This window comes from Pseudophryne corroboree, chromosome 4, assembly GCF_028390025.1.
Source record: "Pseudophryne corroboree isolate aPseCor3 chromosome 4, aPseCor3.hap2, whole genome shotgun sequence".
NCBI lineage: Eukaryota > Metazoa > Chordata > Amphibia > Anura > Myobatrachidae > Pseudophryne > Pseudophryne corroboree.
Window position 1 is genome coordinate 206646298 of NC_086447.1, and position 21331 is coordinate 206667628.

At 46.3% G+C, this 21331-nt stretch overlaps 2 protein-coding genes across 5 annotated transcripts in view; both read left to right on the forward strand.

The window, feature by feature from the left end:
- LOC134909209 (vitamin K-dependent protein C-like) overlaps nt 1-21331 on the forward strand; it is a 139503-nt gene that overhangs the window by 19839 nt on the left and 98333 nt on the right. For 2 of the 4 annotated variants that reach the window (XM_063915858.1, XM_063915857.1), the window contains exon 2: nt 12989-13204. The exons of 1 other annotated variant lie outside the window; for it this stretch is intronic. In XM_063915858.1, coding sequence (XP_063771928.1) covers nt 13195-13204 — 10 coding nt within the window. In that variant the 5' untranslated portion in view covers nt 12989-13194. Of the gene's footprint in view, nt 1-12988; nt 13205-13572; nt 13623-21331 lie in introns of those variants that run through there. One more of the 4 variants, XM_063915860.1, reaches the window with a different exon arrangement.
- LOC134911263 (uncharacterized) lies at nt 7930-10680 on the forward strand. The gene is made up of 3 exons (XM_063919563.1): nt 7930-7998; nt 8072-8281; nt 8881-10680. Exon 3 carries the CDS (start codon nt 8931-8933, stop codon nt 9576-9578), a length of 648 nt encoding a protein of 215 aa, XP_063775633.1. The 5' UTR covers nt 7930-7998; nt 8072-8281; nt 8881-8930; the 3' UTR covers nt 9579-10680.

The following is a 21331-nucleotide window of genomic DNA, read 5'->3' on the forward strand; positions in this document are numbered from 1 at the left end:
CTAGCAACGGATGTGAGCCTCCGGGGCTGGGGAGCAGTCACTCAAGGAGTAACCTTCCAAGGACAGTGCTCAATCCTGGAAGCCGGTCTGCCCATCAACATCCTGGAACTAAGAGCCGTCTACAACGGTCTTCTTCAGGCGGCCCCTCTTTTGAGAAATCAGGCCATCCAAGTGCATTCGGACAACATAACAACAGTGGCTTACATAAACCGACAGGGCGGAATGAAGAGCAGAGCGGCAATTTCAGAGGTGACAAGAATACTCCTCTGGACAGAAAAACACGCGTTAGCGCCATCAGCCATCTTCATTCCGGGAGTAGACAACTGGGAAACAGACTTCCTCAGCAGACACGATCTCCATCCAGGAGAGTGGGGACTCCATCCAGAGGTGTTTAAGGAAATAACAGATCTTTGGGGATTGCCCCAAATAGACATGATGGCCTCTCGTCTCAATAAGAAGCTTCGGCGTTATTGTTCCAAGTCGAGGGACCCACAGGCAGTGGCAGTGGATGCCCTGGTGTCTCCGTGGGTGTTCCAGTCAGTGTACGTGTTTCCACCACTCCCACTCATCCCAAGAATCCTAAAGCACATAAGGAGAACAAGGGTTCAAGCAATCCTCATTGCCCCGAACTGGCCAAGAAGGGCTTGGTACGCGGACCTTCTGAATCTACTGCAAGAAGAGCTGAGGCCTCTTCCTCTTCGGGAGGACCTGCTGCAGCAGGGGCCGTACGCCAATCAAGACTTACCGTGGCTACGTTTGGTGGCATGGAAGTTGAGCGCCTGATTCTTGCTCAGAAGGGCTTTCCGAAGAAGTTTATTCCTACCCTCATACAGGCTAGGAAAGGGGTAACGTCTAAACATTACCATCGTATTTGGAAGAAATATGTTTCTTGGTGTGAGTCCAAGAAGTTTCCTACGGTGGAGTTTCAACTGGGACGTTTCCTCCTCTTCCTGCAAGCAGGAGTAATATGGGTCTGAGGTTGGGATCTGTGAAGGTCCAGATTTCAGCCCTATCCATTTTCTTTCAGAAACAATTGGCTGCCCTCCCTGAGGTTCAGACCTTTTTGAAGGGAGTTCCACATATCCAACCTCCCTTTGTACCACCTACGGCGCCTTGGGACCTTAACATGGTGTTGCAGTTCCTCCAGTTGGATTGGTTTGAACCTCTACAGGAGGTGGAGGTCAAATTTCTTACATGGAAGGCGGTCACTCTGTTGGCCTTGGCTTCTGCTAGGCGTGTGTCCGAGCTGGGGGCTTTATCCTGTAAAAGCCCTTACTTGATCTTCCACGAAGATAGAGCTGAGCTCCGGACTCGTCAGCAGTTTCTTCCGAAGGTTGTGTTGGCATTTCATATCAACCAACCTATTGTGGTGCCAGTGGCTACTGACTCCTCAATTACTTCAAAGTCCTTGGATGTCCTGAGGGCTCTGAAGATATATGTGAAGAGAACTTCTCATCACAGGAAGTCAGACTCTCTGTTTGTCCTATATGATCCCGATAAAATTGGGTGTCCTGCTAAACAGACTATTTCTCACTGGATTAGGTTCACTATCCAGCATGCTTATTCTACAGCAGGACTGCCGTGTCCAAAGTCTGTTAAGGCCCACTCTACTCGTAAGGTGGGGTCTTCCTGGGTGGCTGCCCGGGGTGTCGCGGCAGTGCAGCTTGGCCGAGCTGCAACTTGGTCTGGATCGAACACGTTTGCAAAGATTTACAAGTTCGATACTTTGGCCTCTGATGATCTGAAGTTTAGTCAATCAGTTCTGCAGGAGCCTCCGCGCTCTCCCTCCCGTTCTGGGAGCTTTGGTACATCCCCATGGTACTAATGTGGACCCCGGCATCCTCTAGGACATAAGAGAAAATAGGATTTTGGTTACCTACCTGTAAATCCTTTTCTCGTAGTCCGTAGAGGATGCTGGGCGCCCGCCCAGCGCTTCGTTTTCCTGCAATTGTTATTTGGTTCAGTACAACTTCGTTTTAGTTGAGTACTGCATTGTTACTTGGTAAGTAATGTTTCAGCTGTTGCTGAGTAGTTCAAGCTAGTTGTCTTGACGTGCCTTGTATGTGTGAGCTGGTATGAATCTCACCACTATCTGTGTATAATCCTTCTCTCGAAGTATGTCGTCTCCTCGGGCACAGTTTCTAGACTGAGTCTGGTAGGAGGGGCATAGAGGGAGGAGCCAGCCCACACTCTCAAACTCTTAAAGTGCCAATGGCTCCTGGTGGACCCGTCTATACCCCATGGTACTAATGTGGACCCCAGCATCCTCTACGGACTACGTGAAAAAGATTTACAGGTAGGTAATTAAAATCCTATTTTGAGGGACCTATGTATTTATGATATGTGTAATAATTAACAGCGACAACAAAATTATTTACATTTCTCTGCAGGTTTATAAATATGTTTTAATTAAATATATATAAAATATTTTAATCATATAATCTTCATATATTAAGTGCCACTTGGCATTTTCTCTCTTCTACATATGTATTTTTAGAGGCAGGCAAACCTTTTCCCGGTGGCTGCTGATATACATTTATGTAGAAGTACTAATCAGCGCAGAGCCCTGGGCCAGTATTTACTAATATTCGTGTTTGAGTCGGTTTGTGGAGTGTTTAAACTCCTTTGTTATCGGGTGCATTTTCATGCAACTTTTTGAATTGAGATACGCTAATTTACGAAGCTGTCGTCTTATTTGTTTTTATGTTTTCCGATGTCGTTGGCATTCGTTTTTTTTGGGGGGTCATTTACGGCCGACATTAACGTTTGCGTACGGGTTTTTATTGTTTGTACTTGGTTTTTTTTCTATGTTAAACGCGGCAGTGTTTTTTTTAGACCACGGCCGCATTTTCACTTTTAGTTTCGGTTTTCATCCCCGTTTGTGATTGGTTGTGTTTCAGATGTAGGAGTGTCTGTGCGCAACCATATAAATACGCCCCAAATCGTCCGCACCTCGTGGGTTTAGTTAGTGGTGAGGAGAGAGGTTGTGCAGTGGAGTTTGGTGAGTAGTGTTTGTTTGGAGGAGTATTTTTTGCGAGTTCTGAGTGTTGTATTGTGTTTGAAAGTAGTTTTGTCATTCTTGTTGTCTTATATTTTTTGGTTTTGTCTCAATTTTTGTCCAAGCCTTTTTTATTTATAGTCCCTTGTGTGTGTGTGTGTGTGTGTGTGTGTGTGTGTGTGTGTGTGTGTGTGTGTGTGAGAGTGATTAGTGTAGTGGTAGTGGAGGAGTGTTTTGTTTGTCTTTTTTTTATGTATTAATTGTTTAGTCACACAATTATGTGTGACTCAGAGGTGGCTGAGGTGAGTGAGGTGGAGGGTATTAGTGAGGGGAAGGAGGTCGGTCAGGTGGAGGAGGTGAGTGTTAGTGAGGTTAGTGAGGTGGAGGAGGTTGGTGAGGTTGCTGCAGCAGCCTCAAGTGACAGTGATAGTGACAGTCAGACAGCTCCGCAGCCACGCACCACTACTAAGACTGGGCGTAATGTAAAGTTTAGTTATGCAGAAAATGTGGCATTGGTCATCTCTCCCACAAACTCATACCCCCTATCCTGTGCCCTCTGGAATGCCAGATCTGTTTGTAACAAACTGGTCCCCACTCATGACCTTTTAATTTCCAACTCCCTACACCTACTAGCCATTACTGAAACTTGGATTACGCCCTCTGACACTACTTCTCCTGCTGCTCTCTCTGCTGGGGGCCTCACATTCACACACACACCCCGACCTGGGGGTCGCCATGGGGGTGGTGTTGGGGTCCTTTTACCTTCTAGTTACTCCTACCAACTCATACCACCAGAACCATCCCTTACATTCTCTACATTTGAGGTCCATGCCATACGCCTCTTCCAACCAGTCCATCTTAGAGTAGCTGTCATTTACCGCCCCCCTGGCACTGCTTCCAAATTCATCGACAACTTTGCTTCCTGACTTCCTCACTTCCTCTCTTCTAACATTCCCTCCATTATCCTAGGCGATTTCAACATCCCTATTGACATCCCCACACAATCCCCTGCCTCTAAACTCCTTAACCTCACCTCTTCACTTGGTCTCTCCCAGTGGACCTCCTCACCCTCCCATGTGAATGGGAGCTCACTGGATGTGGTCTTCACTCACCGCTGTGATATTTCTGATTTTTCCCCTCTCTGACCACCACCTGCTCTCCTTTAACCTATCTCTCTCGACTTCCCCATCTCTACCTCCTAAGGCTACCATCACTAAGCGTAACATTGAAGCTATTGACACCACATTCCTTTCCTCCCTGTTTGATTCACTTCTCTCTCCTATTCTCTCTCTCTCATGCCCTGAACAAGCCATTTCCACATACAATGCATCCCTTACTTCTGCTCTTGACTCTGTTGCTCCACCAACCACTATTCACCCTCGCAAATTAACACCTCAACCCTGGCACACCAGATGCACCAGATATCTGCAAAAATGCTCACGTACTGCTGAGCGACACTGGAGGAAATCACGCTCTAAGGCAGACTTCCTCCATTTCAAACTTATGCTCTCATCCCTCATTGCTGCCCTTTCTCTTGCTAAACAGTCATACTTCGAGAACCTCATCTCCTCCCAGTCTTCCAACCCCCGGTGCCTCTTTGCCACTCTCAACTCACTCCTCTGCCCACCTCCACCTCGTCTCCCTTCCTCACTCTCTGCTCTTGACTTTGCCACTTACTTCACATCCAAAATTGACTCCATACGTCAGGACATCACATCACACCAGACCATCAGTAACCAGCTTTCTCCCATCCCTTACCAACCCTCCCCATCCCTCGCACCTACTCTGACATCTTTCTCCCATGCATCTGGAGAGGAAGTCATGGCCCTCATTCGTTCCTGTCCCCTCACCACCTCCCCACTTGACCCTATCCCCTCCCGCCTCCTCCGCTACCTCTTTCCTTCTGCTTGTTCCCATCTTTCCCACCTTCTCAATCTGTCCCTCTCATCAGGCACTGTCCCCTCTGCCTTCTAGCATGCACTCATCTCTCCTATTCTTAAAAAACCTACACTTGATTCAAACACTTTCTCCAACTACCGACCCATCTCTCTCCTCCCTTTTGCCTCCAAACTCCGTGAGCGTATTGTCTACAACCGCCTTACTTCCTTTCTTTCCTCACACTCACTGCTTGACCCATTCCAGTCTGGCTTCCGTCCTCTCCACTCCACTGAAACTGCCCTTACAAAAGTATGCAATGACCTCCATGCTACTAAATCTAAGGGACACTACTCTATACTTATTCTACTTGATCTCTCTGCTGCTTTTGACACTGTGGACCATCCTCTCCTACTGCAAATTATTCACTCCATTGGTCTGCGTGACACTGCCCTCTCTTGGCTGTCCTCCTACCTTTCTGACCGTTCTTTCTCTGTCTCCTCTCATGACTCCCCCTCCCCCTCACTTCCACTAACTGTAGGGGTACCCCAAGGTTCTGTCCTTGGTCCTCTTCTCTTCTCTCTCTATACGTCCTCACTAGGTAAGCTCATTAGTTCTTTTGGTTTCCAATATCATCTCTATGCTGATGACACCCAAATCTATCTTTCCTCTCCAGACCTCTCCCCTGCTCTCCTCACTCGTATCTCCAACTGTCTCTCTGCTAACTCTTCCTGGATGTCCCAGCGCTTTCTTAAACTTAACATGTCTAAGACAGAGCTGATCATCTTTCCTCCCTCCCGCATAACCTCACCTCCTACAATCTCATTATCTATTGATGGCACTCCTCTAGCCTCCAAGTGCGCTGTCTTGGAGTAATCCTTGACTCCTCCCTCTCCTTCAAACCACACATTCAGCACCTCTCACAAACCTGCCATTTTCATCTAAAAAATATTTCCAGGATCAGACCCTTTCTGACCCAGGATGCTACTAAGACTCTTATCCACTCACTGGTCATCTCCAGACTGGACTACTGTAATCTGCTCCTGACTGGCATTCCTGACAAATACCTCTCTCCACTCCAATCTATCCTCAATGCTGCTGCCCGGCTCATCTTCCTCACCAAACACACTACATCCACCTCTCCTCTCTTACTAGACCTTCACTGGCTCCCCTTCCCTTTCAGAATCCATTTCAAGCTTCTCACACTCGTTTACAAAGCCCTCACCCACTCCTCTCCCATCTACATCTCTGACCTTATCTCCCTTTACACTCCCACCCGTCCTCTTCGCTCTGCTAATGCACGCCGACTCTCATGCCTACGGATTACTTCCTCCCACTCCTACCGCCAAGATTTTTCACGTGCTGCACCACTTCTTTGGAATTCCCTACCTCTCCCACTCAGACTCTCCACAAAACTTCAAACGATCTCTCAAGACCCACTTCTTCACCAAACCCAGCCAAATCTCATCCTAACCCTCTGTTCTACGCTCTCTATGTACCCCATCTGTGTCACCCCTGTCTGTCTACCCCTCCCCTTTAGAATGTAAGCTCTCACGAGCAGGGCCCTCTTCCCTCATGTGCTTATCTTTTCTTACTTTAATAATCTTCAACTGCACCACATCCAGCAGTCTTCTGCCACCTGATACTTATTCCAGTGTCATCTGCTGATGTAACTAGGTTTATTTACCCTGCACTTGTCCTATACTGTCATCAACTGTAAGTTGCTGTTTTCCTGTTTGATTATTTGTTTGTATATTCTGTAATTGGGTGCTGCGGAACCCTTGTGGCACTATATAAATAAAGGATAATAATAATAATTGGTGCGGGAGCTGATGAAGTATCAGCGGCAGCTATTTGGGCCTGAGTCCGCCAAGGTGCCAACACGGAAGAAGACGGTGTTGTGGGCGAAAGTAGTTGCTGCTGTAAATAGTGAGGGGGTGGTGAAGCGGACGGAGGACACGTGCCGCAAAGGGTACTATGACATAAAGCTACGTGTCAAGTCCAAAATGGCCAAGGAGGCGAAGTCGGCTCGCAAAACCGGTGGTCGTCCGCCCTTTATTGCCACATATCTGGACTATGAGGAGCCCATGCGGACTATAATCCCTCCAGAAGTAGTGTCTGCAACCCATGTCCGGGATTCCGATCGCCCCAGGAAGGATGGTGAGCATGAGTATTTGCCTTAACATTCTATGACATTACTTCTGGCTTACTGTATGTTTTAAATGTGTGTCATGTGACGTTGCATATTACTCCCATCTTTAAGTGTGCATCATCAAATACATTGTTTTGGGTCATGTTTCATACAAAAGTCAATGTAACGTCTTACTTGCTTGTATGTCATGTGGTTTTTGGACAGTACATTTTCCATGTGTAGTTTGGACTTGGTATGTCATTGAATTGTCCACCAATAATGTTTTACTTTTGCACATTGTACATTTTGAAAGTTGGACTATGTTTTTTATTTCAGTTATCCATGTGCAATGTTTCCAAATCAGTGGTTGATATGTTAGAGGCTGGAGTAGTGCAAAGTGTCTTTGAAGGCAGTTACATGTGTAATTTCATTAGTACTCAATGTAATATTGTTTAAGTCAAGGCCACTATTTTATGGTTCATTTTGAGTCTGTATTTGTACCCTGACACAACTGCAGACTTAGTTACCTTACTGTATTTTTTGTTTTGTTTTTTGTTGGCCTCATATTGTGGTAATGTGTGTTTGGAGTGCCACATCACAGACCTATTTCTATATTGCATCTGTAATTTTTTTTCCTTTTATTAGAAAATGAAGCTGTGTGTGTTTTGGCTTGTTATGTATGTTTTTGGAATTGTGTCCTATGTCTGTGTCCTGTATATGATTCCCTGTGTTGCACTTTCCATAGTCCATATGGCTATTGGACAATGTTTTGGGTTTGATGTTGTGCTTTTGTGTTTAATGTCCTTATTTTTAGATTCATAATAAAACATCCATTTTTTTAAGATGTAATGTTTATAAGCATAATGGGTGGATGTATTAACAATAGCAGGAATTTTTTTTTTTTTTTTTTAATTTACAGTGTTGAAAAAAAGCAGTACTGGTCGTCCTACAGTCACTCCCATCACATCTGATGATGATGACGCTGCGGAAGCAGGTAAAGTGTCCATTGTAGTATAGGTTAGGTTTGTAAATTAATGGCCATAACAAAATGTCACTTTCAATACTAGGTCCATCCAAAGAAGTCTTAAGCAGCAGAAAGCGCACTTCTGGAACACACCACAAAAAACATCTGCCAGCAAAGAAAGCAAGGACTGATGTCCAGGGCCAACCACAGCAGGCTACCCCGCCACGAAGATTATCTACTGTTTGTTCGGTGCCCCCACTCCAAATTTTGGACACACCTCCAAGACGCCAACCACACTCCCCTCATCTTGATTGTGAGTAACAAACTGTGATACCAATTAAAAATGTCAGATCTTTAAAAAACCATTTACTTAAACTCATTAAGTAAATACCCATCAAAATCTGCTATACTTACCCAAGTCAGTAAAACATGAAATGGAAACCTAACAAAATGGCCTTCACAACATCCAGTAAAGATATGTATGTCCACTTCAGCCATACAGTAGCACATTGTGTGGAAGATGCTGCAACAGAAACTCATGTGTAAGCTTTGCAAATAGTAAGGTTGTTAGAATCATTTACACGTGTGTTTGTCCTAACATTGCCAACTGCATACAAAAACATTACTATGTTTTGGTTGGAGACACTATAAGGCAACACATTATGGATTACAATGTGTTTCTAGGCAGGAGTATGTCTGATGTACCATACAACTCATGTGTTTGCTTTCAGAATGAAGTAACCAGACACATTTGCCACAAACAGGCATATGTAAGTATTTAAGTAATGAGTGATGATGTTGCTAGGCCGGATATCTGAAAGCACCAGTCCATTACATGTGTTCCATGTTTAGTGCTTTGTACCAATGTATTAAACATATGGATAAGTAACGGATAAATGTTTTTAATTTCAGCTTCTAGTCCTGGTACCAGCATCCCTCTGCAACAACAGCAACACAGTGACATGGATGACACAATCATGTTAGAAATGCATCCAGTAATCGAAGGAATCAGCCCCCCAGCACCTGTGAGTACTCCACCACAGCAAACCACACCACCACCCCAACACAGCCCAACAACACCAGTAACACAAGGCCCTGATCAAGTGTTCTGGACCATTTGGGCTAGACAGCAGGCCACTAATGAAGATTGCCTGCGTAGGCAGACCCAAATGTTTGCAAGCCTACCATCTCACCACAGACGAATCAGCAGAAATCTGAGTAGACAAAATGAAACAAACACAAGAATTGCAAATACCATGGAAATCATGCATGCAGACATTACACATGTCATGGGCAACTTACAGTGCATAATGGAAGAACAGCACAGACAACAGCAAAGCTATATCAACATTTTAGAAAGCAATCAAATGATCAATGAATCCATGTCCAGAATTGTAGACAATCAAAATGCTGCAACACGTGAACTCAATGCCACCCTCACTAACCTCAATGAAACACTCAGATCCCTGCAGCAACAGCAAACAAGCAGCAGTTCTGGTACGACTACTCCAAATGTAACACCAGTGTCATCACCACCAATGCGCTCCACCAGAGCACGCCAACACGACAGTGGTAAAGGCAAAGGCCAGGACAAGCAACCACCCAAATAAACATTAAAAAATCCACACACATTTCTTTAAAGAGAAGAGAAACAAAATACTTACCAAGTGTATGATTAACAGAATATATATAACACTTAGCTCCTTGACAATTTGTACAACATCATTAATTATAACTGGTACAAACAACAACAGGAATTTTGTACGCACATTTCTTCTTTATCATCTTTGTATTTTTTGTTAACAGGAAACTGTTGTTTGAGCTGCACATAGATGTTAGCATTCAGAAAGCAGACCACTTGATTTTTTTTCTAATCATTAGTCTTTCTAGATTCTAATCATTCTTTGAGCCAGCAGACAGACTAATTGGCAGCCAGGCAGATTGTCTTAAGCAGGCAGAAAGCAGACCACTTGATTTTTTTCTAATCATTACTCTTTCTAGATTCTAATCATTCTTTGAGCCAGCAGACAGACTAATTGGCAGCCAGGCAGATTGTCTTAAGCAGGCAGAAAGCAGACCACTTGATTTTTTGCTAATCATTACTCTTTCTAGATTCTAATCATTCTTTGAGACAGCAGACAGACTAATTGGCAGCCAGGCAGATTGTCTTAAGCAGGCAGAAAGCAGACCACTTGATTTTTTTCTAATCATTACTCTTTCTAGATTCTAATCATTCTTTGAGCCAGAAGACAGACTAATTGGCAGCCAGGCAGATTGTCTTAAGCAGGCAGCAAGAAGACCACTTGATTTTTTTCTAATCATTACTCTTTCTAGATTCTAATCATTCTTTGAGCCAGCAGACAGACTAATTGGCAGCCAGGCAGATTCATCCATGACCAATACAATTTACAATGTGAATTGTAACTGTTTTACATTTCTTCTCTAGACGAATTGACAAGAAAAACACAATTGAGTTGGGTAAAAGTGTCCTAATATGTTGGGGGTAATATTTAGATAATTCAGTCCGAAAATGACTGACATTATTGTTGTGCCATGTTTGTGTGTGTTAAAAATAAGTAATCAGATTTAAAAACATGATGCAGAAACAACAACATTTGAAATATTTGAAAGTTGAACACAAATGTGTGTTATAATGGATATATGTAGAAAAATGTGTATTGCCTTACAAATCTACAAGTTTTGGCCAGCAAACATAAGGAAATAAATTATTTTGCATGAGAGAAGTTTGTGTCCCTTTTATAGGCATCCTAATTCAGGTTAGAATGATTTGTAAGTGTCAACACATGTAAACACGGCTGAAAAAAGCAGGTCTATTTTTTTGCTGCGTTTTTTAACGAATCGCAAACAAATCCGAACGCAATTGAGCACTCAGAGACTAACACCCAAATACGAATGAATAGTGAATTCCCGTATTGTATGAAATAACATGCGCGTTTGACCGATGGTCTATTCATTCGTATTTGTGTACTTTACAGTTCAAACCATTACGAATGTCCCAAACACTGCTGAGATTTGTGCTTAGTGAATTCCCGTGTTGGGACTTAGAAAAAAACACACAAATCGGCCAAACTCGGATTTTTAGTAAATACTGGTCCTGGTCTCTATCTTGTTCTCTTGAGTATACCGTCAAACTATTCTTCACATAACATGTACATCAAGATAACGACTTGCATAAAACGGAAAGCTAATAATATAAAATGGTGCTTGCTCAGTCAATTTAATGACCCTTCACAGGTGTATGAAAGGCGGGAGGCAATAATTTTGCAGGCTTTCAGGATCCAGGTGATCAGGATACCGATGCCGGGATCCAGACAGCCGACAATGCCGCCAGCCAGAATACCGGCTCACAGGGGCTATTCCCACTCGTGGGTGTCCATGACACTCATAGAGTGGGAATAGAACCTTTGGCGAGCGCAGCGAGCCACCGTGCCTGCAGCGTGGTGAGCTCAGCAAGCCCACAAAGGGACCCGTAGCGCTCACCCCGATACCCGTTTTCTGGCGGGTGGGATGGCGCTGTTGGGACACTGACAGCTGGCATCTGGTCCGCCGGGAATACATATGTATTCCTGAAAGGCAATGGTTAATCTAAACAAGAAAAGAGAACAACATTCTCCCAGCACACAGAGGATCAACAATGAGATTTAAATACTACATGATATTAGAAAATTCAGAGATTTTGGTTTGCATATATTTGCAAAAATATGTAAATGCTGTAAAGGCATCTCTGTTCTGGCAGTCCCCATCACTACATGATCATAACACCCACTCTGGGTCATATAATTGTATATATATATATATATATATATATATATATAATATTGGACCAGCATTTGGAGGGTGTTCTGGTCCTTGTAATGCCATTTGTAGGCTCTTGTGTTGCCACCAGGTGAGTTGACTTTCAATTTAGATATATTAGTGTATGTGCTATTATCACGTAGCAGTAGGGACTGCCAGAAACAGAGATGTCTTGATGCTGCCTGACAGCTTAATCATATTTTTTTTAAATATAAATTGAGAGTTCTGAATTTTTTTATTATCATTTAATATTCAAATTTCACTGCTGATTCTCTGTAGTGTGGTGCAGGACAATGTTTTCCTTTTTTACTTATAAAATTGAAAGCTCACTGACTCCTCCACTCCTTCCACACAGTTCCAGGTGCCCAATGATTGGCCATTGTCGTTGTCCACATTCTAGACATCCACTCTCCACCACGTGCCCCACCCACATCCCCATTTTCCTTCCTACAGATGTGTCCTCAAACACTATTGCTGCAGTCATGGCAAACAGCCCTACTCAGTACTCCAGGTCCTGTGCGACTCGACTTGAGCTGAGAGTCTTTTTGCTTGAATGTGTATCTTATGGGCCCTACACACTTGTCGACCTACCGTCAAGCTGCCCGACGGCCAATACGGCCGGCGGGTGACCCTGCAGCGGAAACTTCACTCCCCCCGTCACCCGGCTATATAGCAGTGCATGCTAATATGGACGAGATTTTCCATATTGGCCTGCATGCATAAGCGGCGGGCCACCAACGATGAACGTGCGCTGGGCCACGCATTGTTCATCATTGGTGCCTACACACTGAACGATATTAACGAGTTCTCATTCATTAATGAACGAGAACGCTCATATCATTCAGTGTTATTTGCCAGTGTATAGGGCCCATTAGTCAAACATAATAAACAATCGATGCCTCTAAACAGCTTAACGAGACAGCGTTGATTAATTTGAGTCTGAATCTGTATACGAAGTGTTAAGATGTAGCGGTTGTGGCTTTTTTTCACTCCCAGTTCCGTTGTGCTTCATCTGGGACTTTGTACATATTTAAAACTAATCCCTCTGCAGGTAAAGATGCAGCCCGGCATCTCTGATATGGATTGAGTGGTTAAGTCTTTATGCTTTAAGCTCAATCTCACTTTTACCTCATTTGTAATGTGCATGTACATTCCGGGGCTTGTGTACAATATATACTTCCTGGATCTGTCCTGTCCCACACAGGGTTGCAATATTTTGGACACTGCCTTTTATTTGTACAAAGAGGGACAGGAAGGTGAGTCAATATTTGAGGTTATGGATTAACCAGAGTGTGGATTCACCATTGATGGCTAAGAGAGGAGTCCTAAATCAAAGTGTCTGCAAAACTGACGAACCTGAAGGATTCCAGTCACTGATACAGATTCCAAGACGTCTGCTGGATCCATGTAATGATGAACTGTAAGTTACACATTGTATCAACTGAGTAAACGTGTAATTTAGGAAACAAAGGGTCTATGTACTATGCCTTGTAGAGAGATATAGTGGACGGAGATAAAGTACCAACCAACCAGCTCCTACAGTAACTGTCATTATAACGGGCGCAGTGTGTGCAGTGTTCATGGGCCCCTAGGTCCAGGGGGGGCCACAACGCACACCCTGCACCCATATATTACACTTACTCTGCCGAAGTCCAGCAGCGGCGGCCCTGCACTGCCAATTCTGAGTGATTTGCGTATGCGCACTAGGGAAATCCCTATCGAACAAGGCACGGGCGCCATGTTCGTGGAGACCTGCGCATGGGCAGTAGACTCTGGCATTATGCCAGCATCTACTTGCTGCTGGAGAGGAGGGGGCCAGCAACGGAGGCTCCACGCAGGTACTCTTATCTCTTAAAATGCCCTTATATCTCTTTCCACTTTATGTCACTCCAAGGCTTAATACTGTACATGGAGTCCTAAACCCCTTTAGCTTGTATCCCAATCTGTGTATAACAGGGGTGGGCAAAAGGTAGATCGCGATCTACCGGTAGCTCGCAGAGCATCTGCCGGTAGATCGCGACCAACTTAACTAAACAGCTCCCAGTAGTGCAGCGCGCCGGTGAGGTCATGATGTCACCCGCTCGCTGTGAGGAGCCTACCACCGCTGCTTCTCTTCCTTCGACTGCCTGTCGTGACGTGCTGTCATGGAGAGCTGCTGTTCTGCCTGGCTGCTTGCTCAGTAGGTAGTATTTGTTATTGAAGTGTTATATGGATAAGGGGGAGGGAGGAGGAGCGGGGGCTGAGACAATTTAATATATGGTTTTATTTTACTTGTATGGATCAATGTATTTGTACTACTGTGTGGGAGTCAATGTATCTTTACTACTGTGTGGGGGCCAATGTGTTTTTACTCCTGTGTGTGGGCCTATGTGTTTTTACGCCTGTGTGGGGGCCAATGTGTTTTAACTCCTTTGTAGGGGCCAATAATAGGAGTTTGGTTACCTACCGGTAAATCCTTTTCTCGTAGTCCGTAGAAGATGCTGGGGTCCACATTAGTACCATGGGATATAGACGGGTCCACCAGGAGCCATTGGCACTTTAAGAGTTTCAGAGTGTGGGCTGGCTCCTCCCTCTATGCCCCTCCTACCAGACTCAGTCTAGAAACTGTGCCCGAGGAGACGACATACTTTGAGAGAAGGATTATACACAGATAGTGGTGAGATTCATACCAGCTCACACATACAAGGCACACCAAGCCAACTAGCTTGAACTACTCAGCAACAGCTGAAACATTACTTACCAAGTAACAATGCAGTACTCAACTAAAACGAAGTTGTACTGAACCAAATAACATTTGCAGGAAAACGAAGCGCTGGGCGGGCGCCTAGCATCCTCTACGGACTACGAGAAAAGGATTTACCGGTAGGTAACCAAAATCCTATTTTCTCTTACGTCCTAGAAGATGCTGGTGTCCACATTAGTACCATGGGGATGTACCAAAGCTCCCAGAACGGGAGGGAGAGCGCGGAGGCTCCTGCAGAACTGAGTGACTGAACTTCAGATCATCAGAGGCCAAAGTATCGAACTTGTAGAACTTAGCAAATGTGTTCGACCCAGACCAAGTTGCAGCTCGGCCAAGTTGCACAGCTGAGACACCACGGGCAGCCGCCCAGGAAGACCCCACCTTACGAGTAGAGTGGGCCTTAACAGATTTCGGACACGGCAGTCCTGCCATGGATTAAGCGTGCTGGATAGTAAACCTGATCCAGCGAGAGATAGTCTGCTTAGAAGCAGGACACCCAATTTTCTTGGGATCATATCGGACAAAGAGAGTCAGACTTTCTGTGATGAGAAGTTCTCTTCACATATATCTTCAGAGCCCTTACGACATCCAAAGACTTTGAAGTAATCGAGGAGTCAGTAGCCACTGGCACCACAATAGGTTGGTTGATATGAAATGCTGACACAACCTTCGGAAGAAACTGCTGACGAGTCCGTAGCTCAGCTCTATCTTCGTGGAAGATTAAGTAAGGGCTTTTACAGGATAAAGCCCCCAGCTCGGACACACGTCTAGCTGAAGCTAAGGCCAACAAAGTGAACGCCTTCCATGTAAGAAATTTGAGCTCCACCTCCTGTAGAGGCTCAAACCAATCCGACTGGAGGAACTGCAACACCACGTAAAGGTCCCAAGGTGCCGTAGGCGGTACAAAGGGAGGTTGGATATGCAGAACTCCCTTCAAAAAGGTCTGAACCTCAGGGAGGGCAGCCAATTGTTTCTGAAAGAAAATGGATAGGGCAGAAATCTGGACCTTCACAGATCCCAACCTCAGACCCATATCCACTCCTGCTTGCAGGAAGAGGAGGAAACGTCCCAGTTGAAACTCCACCGCAGGAAACTTCTTGGACTCACACCAAGAAACATATTTCTTCCAAATACGATGGTAATGTTTTGACGTTACCCCTTTCCTAGCCTGTATGAGGGTAGGAATAACTTTCTTCAGAATGCCCTTCTGAGCAAGAATCAGGCTCTCAACTTTCATGCCATCAAACGTAGCTGCAGTAAGTCTTGGTAGGCGAACAGCCCCTGCTGTAGCAAGTTTTCTCGAAGAGGAACAGGCCTCGGCTCTTCTTGGAGTAGATTCAGAAGATCCACGTACCAAGCACATCTTGGCCAGTCTGGGGCAATGAGGATCGCTTGAACCCTTGTTTTCCTTATGAGCTTTAGGATTCTTGGGATGAGTGGGAGTGGTGGAAACACGTACACTGACTGGAACACCCACAGAGACACCAGGGCGTCCACTGCAGTGGCTTGCGGTGAGGTCAGTGGCTGGTGAGGCAATACAGCCATAATGTCCGCCACATCCTGCCGATGACCCCTACTGCCGTCGAGCCAATGCCCGCTACTGCCTCTGAGCCGATGCCCGCTGCCACCGCCAATGGCTTACAAACTCGCCCACCATCAACTGATCCAGGCCTCCTCCACTAATTTGCATCTCAGTCCGATGCCGCCAATGCCTTCTGCCTGCCTGCTCATCATACTTGTTGTTTATTGTACATTTTTATAGAAAAAAAAATAAAAATTTTGCAATTTTGTTGTCCAGGGCTTCCATTAACTTAATGGAGAAGGGTCTGAATAGGTTAAAAAAATGTAAAAAAAAAAAATGCGTGAGGTCCCCCCTCCTAACTATAACCAGCCTCGGGCTCTTTGATCTGGTTCTGGTTGTTTAAATACTGGGGAAAAAATTGGACAGGGGTTCCCCGTATTTTGACAACCAGCACCGGGCTCTTAGTCCGGTCCTGGTTCCAAAAATACGGGGGACAAAAGATGTAGGGGTCCCCCGTATTTTTGAAACCAGCACCGGGCTCCACTAGCCAGGGACATAATGCCACAGCCGGGGGACACATTTATGTAGGTCCCTGCGGCCGTGACATTACCCCCCCAACTAGTCACCCCTGGCCGGGGTTCCCTGTAGGAGTGGGGACCCCTTAAATCAAGGAGTCACCCCCCCACCAGGCACCCAAGGGCCAGGGGTGAAGCCCGAGGCTGTCCCCAGCACCCCTGGGCGGTGGGTGCCGGGCTGATAGCCATGTGTGTAAAAAAAAAAGAATATTGTTTGTTGTTGTGGAACTACAAGGCCCATCAAGCCTCCCCCACTTGCTGGTACTTGGAGAACCTCAAGTACCAGCATGCGGGGAAATAACGGGCCCGCAGATACCTGTAGTTCTACAACAAAAAAAATACCCAAATAAAAACACAACTCACACACCGTGAAAGTAAAAATGTATTAAAACACACACACTCACACATATTTTCCTACATCCCACGCCGGTCACGTCCACTTGTCCAGTAGAATCCAATAGGGGTACCTGTAAAAATGATAGAGAGATTACTTACCTACATCCCACGCCGATCACGTCCACTTGTCCAGTAGAATCCAATAGGGTAGGGGTACCTATAAAAATTAACATTATACTTACAAACTGGGAGAGAGAGAGAGAGAGAGAGTGAGGGCGGGATGTACTAAGCAGTATAGCGGTAAAACCTGTTACCGGCCCGATGTCTTTTCCCCGTATGTTCTATTAATCCTCAGCCTACTGCGCTGTCAGTTGCTTCCGCATCTCCTGTTACACGTGACTTCTTCGTCACGGTACCTGCTGCCATAGGTAGCCTATTAGTCCACCACGGGCACTGTATATACGAACGTACAGGACCTGTCACCTTCAGGCATATGTGCCATTGTTTAATGATCGGAGGTGATGGGTCCTGTACGTTCGTACATATGGTGCCCGCAGTGGACCAATAGGCTATCTATGAGAGCAGGTATCATGCAGAAGTCACGTGTAACAGGTGCAAGTGACAGCGTGGCAGGATGGGGGTTAATTAAATACTGGGAAAAGATATTGAGCTGGTAAGACACACACACACACAAAGGCTAACACAGCAATAAACCAGCATTTTAGCACCTTGTAATAGATGCAGCAAGTGGCGGTTCTCCATGAAGGCTGCCAGCTCCTCTTCTTAGGTGGCCCAGGTCGCAGCAGCAGGAAAAACCAGAGAAGGGCTGGTGCAGAGTCATGCGCAATGACTTTGCAATGTAATTCAACAACAACGCAGCAAGGAACGCCAGGGGTTTGGATCATGCCAAATGACAGGGATAAGCAGGAAGGTGTGTGTGTGTGTGTGTGTGGGGGGGGGGGGGGGGGGGTGCAGCTTCAAAAATGAGTTTTTCCGTTGGCAGCATAGTTAATTTGTGTGCGGGCAGCTGAGTTACTTTAAATAGAAAAAATTAGTATCAGGCAACGCATGTAGGCGTGTCCCCTTTGACACACACACGCACACACACACACTCCCCCCCCCCCCTACCTGCTGAGAGCCGCATGCTGCCGGAAGAGAGGGAGAGTAGCTCCGGTCAGCAGGAGGGCGCAGGAGGGAAAGAGCCACACACCACCGCTCGGGTCTGCGGGAGCACGGAGGAGAACCGCACACACTCCAGGGCCACTGCTCCCTCCCGGCTACCTCCAGCGATACTCACCGCCGGGACCCGCCGCCTCCAGCGCCGCATGTGTGTGATTGGACGGCGGATCCAGCACTTCATCCGCTGTCCAATCACAGGTGCCTCGCTGACATGGGGGTGGTGTCCCTGTCAGCGAGGCACTTGTTTAAGTGCCGCTTTCCATATATTTTTTAATGGGCTTTTACAGCCCCGTGCTTGGCCCCGCCCCCCGCTCTGTCCCGTTCCCATTATCCACGGGAGGCACTGCTATCAGTGCCTCCTAAAGTACTTGAAGGACCTACAATTATTAGAATAAAATAAAGAAGATACTTATGTATCATACATAAGTATCTTCTTTATATTATTTTAATAATTAATCACAGGGGAGGCACTGCCTCTCCTGACTTACGTCCCTGGTCCACTGCCACTGCCTGTGGGTCCCTCGACCTGGAACAATAACGCCGAAGCCTCTTGTTGAGACTAGAGGCCATCATGTCTATTTGGGGTAGGCCCCAAAGATCTGTTATTTCCTTGAACACCTCCGGAAGGAGTCCCCACTATCCTGGATGGAGATCGTGTCTGCTGAGGAAGTCTGCTTCCCAGTTGTCTACTCCCGGAATGAAGATGGCTGACAGCGCCAACGCATGCTTTTCTGTCCAGAGGAGGATTCTTGTCACCTCTGACATTGCCGCTCTGCTCTTCATTCCACCCTGTCAGTTTATGTAAGCCATTGTTGTTACGTTGTCCGAGTGCACTTGAATGGCCTGATTTCGTAGAAGAGGGGCTGCCTGAAGAAGACCGATGTAGATGGCTCTTAGTTCCACAATGTTAATGGGCAGGCCGGCTTCCAGGCTTGACCACCGTCCTTGGAAGGTCACTCCTTGAGTGACTGCTGTCCAGCCCCTGAGGCTCGCATCCGTTGCTAGCAGGACCCAGTTCTGAATCCCGAACCTGCGGCCTTCCAGGAGGTGAGGCAATTGGAGCCACCAGAGGAGTGAAATCCTGGCCTTTGGCGACAGATAAATTCTCTGATGCATGTGGAGGTGAGATCTCGACCACTTGTCCAGGAGATCCAGTTGGAAGGTCCGAGCATGGAACCTCCAGTACTGGAGAGCCTCATAAGAGGCCACCGTCTTTCCCAATAGGCGAATACATTGATGAACCGACACCCAAGGTGGCTTCAAGACATCCCGTACCATGGATTGGATCACCAACGTCTTGTCCTGCGGAAGAAACACCCACTGCACTTCCGTGTCCAGGATCATTCCCAGAAATGACAATCTCTGGGTTGGTTCCAAATGTGACTTTGGAAACTTCATAATCCAACTGTGACTCTGGAGCAGTCGCGTTGTGAGAACAAGGGACTGCAGCAGCTTCTCCTTGGACGACGCCTTTATCAGGAGATCGTCCAGATATGGAATGATGTTCACACCGTGCTTGCGGAGGAGTATCATCATTTCCGCCATCACCTTGGTAAACACCCTCGGTGCTGTGGAGAGGCTGAATGGCAGAGCCTGGAATTGAAAATGACGGTCCAGCAATGCGAAGTGGAGGTAAGCCTGATGCGGCAACCAGATCGGAATGTGAAGGTACGCATCCTTGATATCCAGTGATACAAGGAATTCCCCATCTTCCAGACCTGATATCACCGCCCTGAGAGACTCCATCTTGAACTTGAACTCCTTTAGAAAGGGGTTCAATGATTTTAGGTTCAGAATGGGCTTGACCGAACCATCCAGTTTCGGTACCACAAAAAGTTTCGAATAGTAACCTTTGTTCAGCATGTGAGTTGGTACTGGCACAATGACTTGTGCCTCTACCAGCTTTTGGACAGCGTCCTGAAGCACTGCGCTGTTCTCCAACAGAGTTGGCAAGCCCGACTTGAAAAAAACGATGAGGAGGGAGACTTTGAAATTCCAGCCTGTATCCCTGAGACACAATATCTACTACCCAGGGATCCAGGCCGGACGATACCCAGACATGACTGAAATGTTTGAGTCTCGCTCCCACAGGCCCCACCGCCAGGCCGTGCAGTCCACCGTCATGTGGAGGACTTTGGTGTACCTGAAGCAGGCTTTTGTTCCTGTGAACCTGCAGGGGCAGGTTTCTTGGTCTTAACCCTACCTCCCCTAATGAAGGTATGGGTTGTTCTTGCCTTTCTAGGCTTGTTATGCCGAAAGGACTGCTGTGCAGCTGAGGGGAAGGATTTCTTCGGAGCAGGTGCTGCTGAGGGAAGAAACGGAGACTTACCCGCTGTAGCGGTGGATATCCAGGCGTCTAGAGCTTTCCCAAAGAGAGCCTGACCTGTATAGGGTAGCGACTCCACACTTCTTCTGGATTCCGCGTTGGCCGACTACTGGCGCAGTCATAGTCCCCGACGAGCTGAAACAGAGATGGAAGAAATTCCCGCAGCCATGGAACCCAGGTCTTTCATGGATTCTACCATAAAACCTGCAGAATCATGTATGTTGCGTAAATATAATGCAACGTCATCCCTATCTATCAAGCATCCCAATCCTCAAGCAAGGTAGCCGACCACTTCACTATTTCTTTTGCAATCCATGCACTAGCAATAGTGGGACGTAATTGGCCTCAGAGGCGGTATACATTGATTTAAGTGTGTTATCAATTTTTTTATCTGCCGGCTCCTTTAAGGCGGTAGATCCTGGAACAGGCAAAACCACCTTTTTTGAGAGTCTGGACACAGATGCGTCAACAATCGGAGGGTTTTCCCACTTTTTCCTATCCTCCTCAGGAAGCCACCAGAACCCTTTTAGGGATCTGGAACTTTTTCTCAGGGTTTTTTCCCATGCTTTTTCAAATATAGCATTTACCTCCTTTGACGCAGGGAAGGTTAGCGAGGCTTTTTTATTTTCAGTGAAAAAAGCCTCCTCAACCTGCTCAGGTGTGGTATCATTAACATTTAACACATCCCTGATAGCCTCTATCAATAATTGCACCCCTCTTGCAAGAGATGCGGACCCCCGCAACACGTCCCCATCACCATCTGTAGTGTCAGAATCGGTATCCGTGTCATCTTGTGTGACATGCACAAGCGCACGTTTGTGAGGGTATATAGCGGGGTGTCCTGAGGTACCAGATACAGGCCATAC